We start from the raw sequence: 13,285 nt of genomic DNA on the forward strand, positions 1-13,285 counted from the left end.
GCACCATATAGAAACATTTTTAGAGTGAAAAAACAAGAGTCAGGCAGAAATTATGATGTATTTCCGTCAAGGTACACTGAGTGTGCCTGCCTCTCCTGCCTCCCCTTCTGCCTCCTCTGCTTTTTCTGCCTCTACCACTCCTGACACAGCAAGACCAGATCCTCCTCTTCTTCCATCTACTTCACATGGAGACGATGCGGATGATCCACTTCTACTTAATGAATAGCAAATAATCATCATGCCATAGAGTTCTGTTGTATATGTGTGTGTCTTCTTGTGAAATCTAGTAACTGTATGGCAAGAACTGTATGAGAGGGCTTCCCTGGTGGCGCAGTGGTTAAGAATCCACATGCCAATGCAGGGGACATGGGTTCTAGCCCTGGTCTGGGAAGATCCCACATGCCGTGGAGCAACTAAGCCTGCGTGCCACAACTACTGAGACTGCACTCTAGAGCCTGCGAGCCACAACTACTGAGCCCGCGTGCCACAACTACTGAAGCCTGTGTGCCTAGAGCCCATGCTCCGCAACAAGAGAAGCCACCGCAATGAGAAGCCCGCGCACCGCAACGAAGAGTAGCCCCCGCTCGCCGCAACTAGAGCAAGCCCGCTCACATCAACAAAGACCCAATGCAACCAAAAATAAATAAATTTAAAAAAAAATTAGTTCCTTTAAAAAAAAAAAAAGAACTGTGTGTTTTTGTGTCCTTTTTGTCATCATTGCTTAAGTACTCATTATGTAGAACATCATGTACAAGACTTGTATTGAAATGGATAGCCTGTATTTAAATAGGTATAAGGTGAGTGATATTTAATGTAAAATTAATAATGTGTTTTCTTACTGTTTTATAACTTTGCTTTCAAAGAATTATATTACCATGCAGTATGCCTTTCTTTTGTAATTGGAGAAACTGCGTATCAGCCTATCATCACAGGTAAGTGGTTTCCATACTGTATTATGAATATGACTTTAACACTGTATGCTATAAAAATTTTATAACGATTCACTCATTAGTGTATAGGCTAGGCTACTGTGAAGCAATCATATCGATTACACTAGGCTACCATAAAGCAATCATATTGCTGCTTCTTTGTTATCAATGCGTGAATTGTTATATATGTAAATAAATATGAATTTCTTTACGTTATCTTTTCATTTTTGATATCTAGTGTCAGTAATAACATATAACATCTACAGTGTTTTGTTATCATATAAGACAATATTGATGTAGGTACTGACAGAAGATTTATCTTGTAAACAGATGATATAAAATATTGATAGAGTACAGTATTGTAAATGTATTTTCTCTTCCTTATGATTTTCTTATTAACATTTTCTTTAGCTTACTTATTGTAAGAATACAGTATATAATACATATAACATATAAAATGTGTGTTAATTGCCTGTTGTTGGTAAGGCTTCCAGTCAACAGGAGGCTATTCGTAGTTAAATTTTGGGGGAGTCAAAAGCATATTTTCAACTACCTGAGGGGGTCAGTGCCCCAACACTGTGTTTTTCTTTTTTTTTTTTTTTTTTTTTTTTTTTTGGTATGCGGGCCTCCCTCTGCCGTGGCCTCTCCCGTTGCGGAGCACAGGCTCCGGACGTGCAGGCTCAGCGGCCATGGCTCACGGGCCCAGCCGCTCTGCGGCATGTGGGATCCTCCCGGACCGGGGCGCGAACCCGGTTCCCCTGCATCGGCAGGCGGACCCGCAACCACTGCGCCACCAGGGAAGCCCCCAACACTGTGTTTTTCAAGGGTCAACAGTACTTTGGTCTGTTAGGTGTGTAATAGCACTATGTCTAAAAAAGCAATGTACATACCTTAATTAAAAATACTTTATTGCTGAAAAATGCTAACCATCATCTGAATGTTCAGTGAGTCATACGTCATCTTTCTGCTGGTGGAGGGTTTGAAATATTTCAAGAATTATTAAAATGTGATATAGAGACACAGAGCGAGCAAATGCTGTTGGAAAAATTAGTGCCAATAGACTTCCTTCTCACAGGGTTGCCACGAACCTTCAATTTGTAAGAAATGCAATATCTGCAAAGTGCAATAAAACAAGGTGTGCCTGTATATCTGGAACTCTGTCACGTCTTACAAATTCATAGCTACCATCCTGAGCTAGCTACTATCATCTCAGCTGGATTACCACCATAGTCTCCTAAGAGGTCTTCCTCATAATTTATTAACTAAGCAGCCAGAGTGATATTATTAAAGTGAAAATTAGATTGTGTCATTCCTTGGCTCAGAATCTTTGTAGTGGCTTCCCACTTCACTCAGAGTAAAAGCTTAAGTTCTTAAAGAGATCTAAAGTATCTACTTGATCTGTGTCTGTTACTCTTCTAGCTCCTTCTGCTGCAGGCTTCTGCCATTTTGTTCACTTTACTGGAATGTTCTTCCCCCAGGTATCTGCTTGTACCTCTCCCTTACCTCTTTCAGTTTGTGGTCATTCTCTCAAATGTCATTATCTGGGTGAGGTCTCCCCTGATTCCTCAATTTAAAAGCATAATCCCGTTTAAAATAATAATTTAAAAGTATAAGCTTTTTTTTCTTTAATATTTATTTATTTGGCTGCATCGGGTCTTAGTTGCGGCATGCAGGATCTTCTAGTTGCGGCCTGTGGGATCTAGTTACCTGACCAGGGATAAAATCTGGGTCTCCTGCATTGGGAGCGCAGAGTCTTAGCCACTGGACCACCAGGGAAGTCCCTAAAAGTATAAGCTTTAACTAAGTATTCCTTAGCCTCCTGTTCGCCTTTATTTTATTTTATTTTAATTTTTATTTTCTTTGCGGTACGCGGGCCTGTCACTGTTGTGGCCTCTCCCGTTGCGGAGCACAGGCTCCGGACATGCAGGCTCAGCGGCCATGGATCACGGGCCCAGCCGCTCCGCGGCATGTGGGATCCTCCCGGACCGGGGCACAAACCCGTGTCCCCTGCATCGGCAGGCGCTCTCTCAACCACTGCGCCACCAGGGAAGCCCCTGTTCGCCTTTATTTTTTCCATAGCCCTACCGCCACCTAGATACTATGTATATATGCGTTTATTATCTGCTTCTCATCACTAAAGCTCAGTGAAGGCAGAAATTTTGGTCTTTTTCTTATTCACTACTGTGATATAATCTGGTATGTAGAACAGTGCCTGAAATAAAGGTTGCCAGTAAATACTTGCTAATTGAGTGAATGAATGAATTTGTCTCTAGGCAATTAATATTGACCAATCCTTAACATGGTAGACTTTTGATATTTGCAAGATTACATTTTGAGACTTTTACGTATTACCAAATTCATATATACTGTAGTATATAATTTCATTTTAATTATCTGTAAATGGAGTAATATCTATATTCTTTGGATTAAATGGGGGAAAAAAAAGCTGAGTTGATTTTTATTACTAGTTCCTTGATCATCTCTTTTTGGTCCAGGTGCCTGTAGGCGATCAACCTAAGGATATTGAGCTTCAAATCAGAGAGCTCATTCTTCGGTTCATCAGTAATCCAAATTCCATCATCCTCGCTGTCACTGCTGCTAATACAGATATGGCAACATCAGAGGCACTTAAAATTTCAAGAGAGGTAGATCCAGATGGTAAGGACAGATGTTAATTTTTAATGAGATGCTTGGTTAACGTGGTAAATCTACCCTCGAGAGGAGTTTTTATTTTTAAAAAGAATATCTCTAGCTGTTAATACACATTTAAAAAATAATGCTTTTCTATTTTACTTATATTATCAACTAGAAATTTTGATGGAAATGGATAAATTGCTGTACAGACTAGGCAAAAATACTTCACATGATGTCCATATTTGTAATGATTACCTAATGATTTTAAAATAAGATGGCTTCGCAAAAAGAGTTTGTTTTGTATAAATAAAATGATTTAGGTTTTTGAATGGCTGATTTATAAGAATAACTGTCATGGTAGGTAATCACTGTAGACTATTATAGTATGGTAGATAATTATGGTATCTACATTCTGCAGAGGTTCAAGGCAGAGGGGATTCTTTGAAATATAGTTCATACTGTGAGTCAGTATATGATACCTGACTAATGCTGCAGTGTGCATCTTATATAAGATGCCAGATTGTAAATTATTGTTGCTGCTAATAAATGTATGCTTTGCTACATACAGGAGCCATTTTTTTTTTCATCTGAGTATTGAGGGTCTGTGGGCAGTGTCATGTTTCTTATTTCCTACTTTGAATAAAAATTTAAAATAAAAATTTGGTAGGAAATGTTAGTGCTAAGACTGCTAATTAAAATTCCTATAAACGGGGTCATTTCTTAAACTTTTTATTTCAAGTTTTTAAGAAACTTATTATATGAGTAATTAATGTTCATTTTAGATTAAAAGATAAACTATATCAAAATGTTTATCTAAATTTTATTTTTATTATATAAAGTAAACTGTTAGGCATTTTATATACATTAATTCTATTTTAAACTGACCCTTGAGCCATAAATATAATCATACTTTTGATCTAGTAATCTTAATCTAGTAATATAGTATAAGGAAATAATCCAATCCAGTATTATTTATAAAAAATTAGAATCAATATATGGCCTACAGTAGGAATGATAAGATAATAATAGAATATGGAATCATTAAAAAGGATGATTTTGTAGACTTGGGCCAAAATACAAAAATGCTTCTAATTGAAAAATGCCATATGTCAAATTGGACATTATGCAGAGCAGCTGGAACTCTCATACATTGCTGGTGGGAATGGTATAGCCACTTTGGGAAGCAGTTTCTCAGTTTCTTAAACAGTTAAATCTGTAATTCCTCTCCTAGGTTATTTACCGATGTTAAATGAAAACCTATGTTCGTATAAAAAACCTGTATGCAAATATCTATAGTAGCTTTATTCTTAATCTCCTAAAACTGAGAACAACACAGATGTTTCTCAAATGGGGAATGAATAACTAGACTATAGTGTGTCCATACCATGGAATACTGCTCAGCAATAAAAAGGAATGAATTATTGATATATGCAACAAAATAGATGACTCTCACAAGCATTATGCCAAGTGAAAGAAGCCAGACTCAAAAGGCTATGTATATGATTCCATTTATATAGCATTCTGGAAAAGACAAAACTAGGAATGGGATAGTACAAGGAAATTTTGGTGGGGGTTGGGGGCAATGGAACTGTTTTGTTTTGAGGTAGTGGTGACATTGCATTTGTCAAAACTCATAGAACTGAAAAAAAGCCATTAACCAAGAGATGTTTAAACTCTCATCCCTGGATCCTATCCACGCTGGCATGGTGAATAAATTCTGGCATTTTGGTGGCAATGAGAGGAGCCAGCGATTCATTGAGCGCTGTATCCGGGCCTTCCCCACCTTCTGCCTGCTGGGGCCTGAGGGGACCCCTGTGTCCTGGTCCCTGATGGACTAGACGGGAGAAGTGAGGTTGGGGGTCACCCTGCCTGAGTACCGGTGCCAGGGTCTTGTCTCCCATATGTTGTTTGTCCACACCCAGGCTCTGGACAAACTCGTCTTCCCCGTATATAACCATACAGAGCCAACAAAATCATACAGAAAATTAGTCACAGTCTGCATCATGTCCCATGCCCTGTGATTGGAACCAGTGGAACTGTGTACCTCTGTGAAGCAGCCCTGAACCCAAGACAGTGTTGGGTGGGCTGGTTATGTGGCAAGAGATGGCAAGGTGTGGGCAGAAAGAAAGAATAAATTGTAATGAGAAAAAAAAAAAAAAAAAAAAAAAAAATTCGTGAATTTGTGCTCTGCAAAAATTCACTCACTAGGCGTAAGTGAATTTTAAACAAATTTTTAAAATGCTAATAAAAAAGTTAGCCTGAAGAACTAATAAAAAATTACATGTGAAAAATTTTAAAAATTAAACATGATGATTAAAAGTTTTAAAAAAGTATTTGTAAGCAAAGTTTAGAAAAACATTACCAAAATGATGGCAACGGTAATGTTAGGTGGGATATAGATTAGGATTTTCCTTTATTAATACTTAATAGCTTAATTTAATGGGTCATTTCTTTTCTTTTTTGCATTTACCAGGTCGCAGAACCCTAGCTGTAATCACTAAACTTGATCTCATGGATGCGGGTACTGATGCCATGGATGTATTGATGGGAAGGGTTATACCAGTCAAACTGGGAATAATTGGAATAGTTAACAGGTTAGCAATCAAGAATGGGATAAGAATTGCAGCATTCTCATTTCAAAGCAAATCTGAATTTTTTGAATCAGTCTGAAATGTGATAGTGTCCCTACGTTTTCCCCTTTTACTATAATCTTGGTATTGCTAAAGAATTCATTGCTCTAAAGGAAGAGATTCACTAAAGCCTCCTGTAGATTTTTTTTTTTTTTTTTTGCGGTACGTGGGCCTCTCACTGCTGTGGCCTCTCCCGTTGCGGAGCACAGTCTCCGGACGCGCAGGCTCAGCGGCCAGGGCTCACGGGCCCAGCCGCTCCGCGGCATGTGGGATCTTCCCGGACCAGGGCACGAACCCGTGTCCCCTGCATCGGCAGGCGGACTCTCAACCACCGCGCCACCAGGGAAGCCCTCCTGTAGATATTTTTAAATAGAAAGTGTTTCTAAAGTAAGCAGTGCCACAAAATGGAAGAAAATTTAATGGCTAGGCTTAAAAAATCCCTGTCTATTAACGTTATGTATGAGGAGGGCACTGGATAAAAAAACGTATTATTTAGTTTACACCCAGTCAAGAGTTCTTAAGGTGGTAGTATTTTAACAGATCGATTTAACCCCTAGCATTAGTGATTCTATGTAATTGCCAGGAGGTGACTTGGAGAAATTTTATTAAAGGTATCCTAATTATAAGTAGGTGAAATTAAAAATTGTGGAAAGGAAACTAACTACAGTTGAGTGTCTACTTAAGTTTTAGATGCCCTACTGTGAGAAATTTGTAAGGGTATCTCTTTGAACCCTTACAACGTCCCTGTGAGATATGTATATTGGTCTGTTTTATAATCAGAAAACTTAAGTTATACATTTACCAAAGTCACATGGCTGGTGAAAGCAGAGCCAGATTCAAATGAAGATCTAAGTCCAAAGCCTTTATAAAATAGGAAGCAGTGAAATTGTCATGAGATCTGGGTTCTACTCCTAGTTCATCTACAAACTAGATATAATGTGGGTTTAAATGGCTCCTAACATCTTTGGTCTCAGACCTTTTAAAATGAAAATGTTACTAAGGGATGTCTTTACAGTTGTCTGCTTCTAATCACATGTCCTTCTCCCTCACCCCTACTCTTTTTTTAAAAAAATCCTATTATCTCTTTTCAGGCAAGCAGGTGGTATAAAACTGTTGTATTTGTAGATGGCTACTCTTCAATTTAGTTGCCTGTCCATGGATAAAATATACAGTTGATTAAGACACACATGTATTTTCACCTGTTTATCCCTGTTACTTAAGAGTACTGCTTTTGACTGTAGTTAATGGTAATAATGAGGCCTAAATTATTCAGGCATTGCTTACTTAAAAGTCACACAGTTTGAATCTTGGCTGAACTACTTAATATGTGACTTTGGGTAAGTTAGTTAATCTCCCTGGGCCTTAGTTACTTTGCTATAAAATGGGATAATACCTATTGCATAGACTGATTGGGAGAATTACCAATTCATGTCAGGCATTATAGACAGTGCCTCGTGCCATCATCATCATCATCATTATTATCATCCTCACTATCCAGAGTACTTAGTACCACAGTTGACTTTAGTTGAACAGTTTTGTTATTTTTCAACCTTAGGAGCCAGCTAGATATTAATAATAAGAAGAGTGTAACTGATTCAATCCGTGATGAATATGCTTTCCTTCAAAAGAAATACCCATCTCTGGCCAACAGAAATGGAACAAAGTATCTTGCCAGGACTTTAAACAGGTAACATTTTTTACCTTTTGGAAAATGAGATGTTTCTGGGTTGCCAATAGGTGTCTGAGACCTTTGATTATCAGTTCCTTACATTTTTATAATGTCCTTGTCTGTAAAATTTCACTTTTTGTTTCTTGTATAGTAGGTTCTTATAATGTAGGTATTTATTTTTATTGAGGTGGTTGGCATTAAATCATTGTGTAGTCTAGGAATGCTCAAGTGAATTTTAAAATACCTTAATCATGAAATTCTTGACAGTCATTTTACTTTTGATGATAGAACTAGATGGCAGATGACTTCATTTCCATTTTGTATTTCAGGAACTAAATTATAAGATTTATAATTTTCACATAATCTATTTTTTTTTTTTTTTTTTGTGGTACGCGGGCCTCTCACTGTTGCGGCCTCTCCCGTTGCGGGGCACAGGCTCCGGATGCGCAGGCTCAGCGGCCATGGCTCACAGGCCCAGCCGCTCCGCGGCATGTGGGATCTTCCCGGACCGGGGCACGAACCCGCGTCCCCTGCATTGGCAGGCGGACGCTCAACCACTGCGCCACCAGGGAAGCCCACATAACCTATTCTTAATTTAGGATGTCTTCTATTCCTATTCATAAAAAGAATGTAAACTATATACCTTGAATTCTGAGTATGCACTGATGGCAGAGGGATTAGAAGAACTTTCTAAATAATTTATAAATGACTGAAGTAAAAGCTATTTTCTTTTACTTTTGGCTTATTCCCTAAATAAATTAAAGGCTGATGGATATGTATCTTAACAAGATTGATTTTCACTATGCTGAGTACCCATTGTAAAAGATAAGTCGGAAACCAAAATAATGTAGGTAGAATTGGATTGAGTAGCTTACTTTCTTTGAGGTAACTGCAATAATATAAATTTTTTTTTAAATTTATATTTGATTCTCTATCAGTTGCTACAATTTGATGGGTTGAAGGCACATTTAAAAAGCATTTACTAAGATGGTTTCCTTCATGTCATTTTTTTCAGGCTACATATTTACCTTCTAGTCTAAGATTGCATTATTTCCTACTAGGACAGATTGACAGGTTTCCCTGGTATTTGCATTTTAAAATTTGACCTGCCTGGGTCTTCAAAATACACAATTACTTTAAAATCCTTCCTTTCTAACCTTTGTTAGGCTACTGATGCATCACATCAGAGATTGCTTACCAGAGTTGAAAACAAGAATAAACGTTCTAGCTGCTCAATATCAGTCTCTTCTAAATAGCTATGGTGAACCTGTGGATGATAAAAGTGCTACTTTACTCCAGCTTATTACCAAATTTGCCACAGAATATTGTAACACTATTGAAGGAACTGCGAAATATATTGAAACTTCAGAGCTGTAAGTAAGAAATTTCTCTATGGATTTGGTTACCTGGATTGATAGGTTAGCTAAAGATAAAAGATAAAGATCTTTTGTTACAGTGACTTAACTCTGAGATTATCTGATTGTAATTTATTATCTGTAAAACAGGAATATCATTGTGTAGAAATGATAATGTCTCATATCTATGTAAAATGCTTTATAAATTATGTAAAGCACGGTAAAAGTTTCAAGCCTTTCTTTAAAAACAAGACTTTAATTGATAAGCATTTATAAAATTTTCATAATTAAAAAATGTTTCTTTAATACACACAATACAATTGTTCATGAAAAAATACAAAAATGCAGATAAGGAAAAAGAGTAAAACATAGGACAAAATTGCTTTTAATTCCATCATTAAGAAATAATTCCTGTTACTTGGGCATTAATCTAGACATTTTTCTATGCTTCTATAAAACATATAACTGCCTGTAATACATATCTTTAAAAATCAGATGCTATGGAATCATTTCTTTAAATCAACATGTCACAAACAACTAGTAGTAATTGTATATTTGTATTCTCAGTCTTAAGATTTACATAGTATTTTACTTTTTAGACATACACTCTTATTTGTTCAACCAGTCCCCTACTATTGATAGTTTGCTTTCAGTTATACACAAATATAAACAATGTGATGGACTATCTTTGGGCCATGTAGCCAAGTAAACCCTTAGGTTAAATTTCTAGAAGTGGAATTATTAGATGAAAGGGTATATAACATCCTCAAAGTCTGTTATTATTGGTATACTATTAGTAGATTGTATTTTTTAAAATAAATTTATTGATTTTATTTGTTTATTTTTTGGCTATGTTGGGTCTTCATTGCTGCTTGCAGGCTTTCTCTAGTTGTGGCGAGCGGGGGCTTCTCTTTGTTGCGGTGCCTGGGCTTCTCATTGTGGTGGCTTCTTTTGTTGCAGAGTACGGGCTCTAGGTGTGTGGGCTTCAGTAGTTGTGGCTCACGAGCTCTAGAGCGCAGGCTCAGTAGTTGTGGTGCATGGGCTTAGTTGCTCCGCGGCATGTGGGATCTTCCTGGACCAGGGCTCGAACCCGTGTCCCCTGCATTGGCAGGCAGATTCTTAACCACTGCACTACCAGGGAAGCCCGATTGTATTGTTTTACTACTAACAATATAAAAGAATATCCATTTCTCTAAACTCTCACCTTTAAAAAAATCTTTTAATTTTGAAAAATAATTATAGACTTATAGGAAGTTGCAAATAAATGTACAGGGAGGTCCCATTCACCTTTCACCCCATCTCCCCCAGCGTTAACATCTTGCATATCTGTAGTACAATAAAAAGCAAGAAAATGGATATTGGTGCAATCCACACAGCTTATTCAGATTTCTCCAATTATACACATACTTCATGTCTGTGTGTTTGTATGTATGTATATAAAGTTCTATGTACTTTCATGTGATCCAGGTAGCCTTCTATGTGAGTTAATGCCATAGAATATTTAACAAACTAATTACTGAATGGTTTTTAATGTATGCATATTAAGGGAAATAAAGATTACTAAAGATAAACCTTTAAAGAGTTCAGTGGGTAAGGCAGGTCAAGGTAACACAAAGGTTGATTAGGTGGCAAAAGGAGTATAATTTTTAATTAAATACTTCTTATTAAATATAATACATATCCAGAAAAGTGCATAACATATATAGTTTTATAAGTAGTTAATTAAGCAATATCTTTGTAATTACCTAATCAAGCCTTATTAGAACATTGAAGAGAGACCACTTTCATTTCTTTCAAGAATTGGGAGAGCTCCAGTTAGGAATGCATTTGGGTTGGGTTCTGAATAGAATATGGGAAGGCAGTAAGTAGAAGGGTATTTTAGGCTTTGGAACAGCAAAGATTAACGCAGGGTGAATTTGGAGAATGGCATATACAATGACGGGATGTAACGGGAGGTAAGGCAGGAAAGGTGTCTAAGAACAAGACTGTGGAAAGTCTAGTATCTTCAGAATTTGAAGAACTTTCTACTATAAAAAAATAAAACACTTTTGGTCACAGGAGTAACCCATTTTAGAAGGATATTCTGGTCATTATGGAAACTATTTGGAGAAGGGAAAAGTTGGAGGCAGAGAGACCAGTTATTGGTAATTTTAACTATTTTAAAGTATAATAGGTAGCACTAAGTATATTCACAGTATTGTACAACCATCAAATAGTATCTATTTACAAAATTTTGTATTATCCCAACAGAAACTTTGTATCCAAATAAGCAATATCTCTGTGTTCCCCTCTTCCCCCAGCCCATGGTAACCTCTGACTTACTTTCTGTCTATGAATTTCCTTGTTCTAGATATTTCATATAAGGAGAATCATACAATATTTGACACAACACAAAAGGTTGTGTCTGGCTTATTTCACTTAGCATAATGTTAGGTTGGTACCTTCTGCCTAGACTACTGTAAGAAAGTAGTGAATAGTGATAGTGAAAACAGAGAAGATGGGATGATTTGGGGAGATATAAATGTATTTGTAAATTTTCAACTAGACTTGAATGAAAACATAAAATAACCAGGGTTTCTAGTCATTACGATAGGAAACACAAGGTGTCCAGTATGTAGGCCCAGAGATTTAATTTGTTTAAAGCAGGGATAGGCAAACTATATGTAGCCCATTGACTAAGAATGATTTTTGCACTTTTATTTTGTTTTTTTGTTTGTTTTTTTGTGGTACGCGGGCCTCTCACTGTCGTGGCCTCTCCCGTTGCGGAGCACAGGCTCCGGACGCGCAGGCTCAGCGGCCATGGCTCACGGGCCCAGCCGCTCCACGGCATGTGGGATGTTCCCGGACCGGGGCACGAACCCATGTCCCCTGCATCGGCAGGCAGATTCTCGACCACTGCGCCACCAGGGAAGCCCTGCACTTTTAAATGGTTGAAAAAAATTCAAAGAAGAATATTTCGTAATGCGAAAATTATATAAAATTCAAATTTTAGTGGGCATAAGTTTTATTGGAACATAGCTGTGCTTATTTGTTTACATACTGTCTGTGGTTGCTTTTGTGCTCAATGGCAGAATTGGCGAGTTGTGACAGAGTTGTTAAAAGTCTAAAGTATTTATTAATCTGGCCTTTCACAGAAAAAGTTTGCTGATCTCTACCCTAGATTGTGAATAAATAGAACTAAGACATTGTTTCTTATCTTTAAGGAGCTCATAGTCTAGTGGAAGAAAACTAGGGCAGAGAAAAATGTTTAGTCGTTCTTAGTTAACTGATATTTTCTGAAAGAACAGTTACTCAGTGTGTACGTGCATATGTGAATGGCTTTTGTGAAGTGACTCCTTTCCCCATTAAAAAAATTAGAGAAACTGGTTCATAATGGAGTTGAGCACACATGGAAATGGTCTAAGTGTGATTGTTCATCTGAGACAGTCTTAAAGCCTACAGAGAGACTTCTAACTTGTAGCTTCCTCCCTTTTAGTAATACTAGAAGTCATATACTTCATTGCCTTTCAGATGCGGTGGTGCTAGAATATGTTATATTTTCCATGAGACTTTTGGGCGAACCTTAGAATCTGTTGACCCACTAGGTGGCCTTAACACTATTGACATTTTGACTGCCATCAGAAATGCAACTGTGAGTATGCTTAACCTTTAGAATTTTTTGAAATGAGGTTAAAGATTATTTTTTAATCCATATAACTCATCTTTTTTTAATGAATTGTACACTTTGTTATTTTGCTCTCATTCTTGAAATTATGAAGTGCTTTTTTACGAAAAATACCAAAAACGTGATTTATTTTAAACTTAGGGAAGAACCAAAATTATATGTGGCTATAATAAGAGCTCATAGTTTTATTTTTTTAGGGTCCTCGTCCTGCTTTGTTTGTGCCTGAAGTTTCATTTGAGTTACTGGTCAAACGGCAAATCAAACGTCTGGAAGAGCCCAGCCTCCGTTGTGTGGAACTGGTTCATGAAGAAATGCAAAGGATCATTCAGCACTGTAGCAATTACAGTACACAGGTAATTGAGAAATGTAACAGGTTTCAGATTAAGTAGTAAAAGACATGAAGT

At 37.2% G+C, this 13,285-nt stretch overlaps 1 protein-coding gene across 7 annotated transcripts in view; it reads left to right on the forward strand.

Annotated features, from left to right (window-relative positions):
• The window catches only part of DNM1L (dynamin 1 like), a 54,994-nt gene that overhangs the window by 31,957 nt on the left and 9,752 nt on the right, over nt 1-13,285 (forward strand). For all 7 annotated transcript variants that reach the window (XM_007117374.4, XM_007117371.4, XM_007117373.3 and 4 more), the window contains 6 exons: nt 3,425-3,587; nt 6,037-6,157; nt 7,749-7,880; nt 9,029-9,235; nt 12,728-12,848; nt 13,079-13,234. In XM_007117374.4, the coding sequence (XP_007117436.1) occupies nt 3,425-3,587; nt 6,037-6,157; nt 7,749-7,880; nt 9,029-9,235; nt 12,728-12,848; nt 13,079-13,234 (900 nt within the window). The remainder of the gene's footprint in view (nt 1-3,424; nt 3,588-6,036; nt 6,158-7,748; nt 7,881-9,028; nt 9,236-12,727; nt 12,849-13,078; nt 13,235-13,285) is intronic.

The sequence above is a fragment of the Physeter macrocephalus genome, chromosome 6 (assembly GCF_002837175.3).
Source record: "Physeter macrocephalus isolate SW-GA chromosome 6, ASM283717v5, whole genome shotgun sequence".
NCBI lineage: Eukaryota > Metazoa > Chordata > Mammalia > Artiodactyla > Physeteridae > Physeter > Physeter macrocephalus.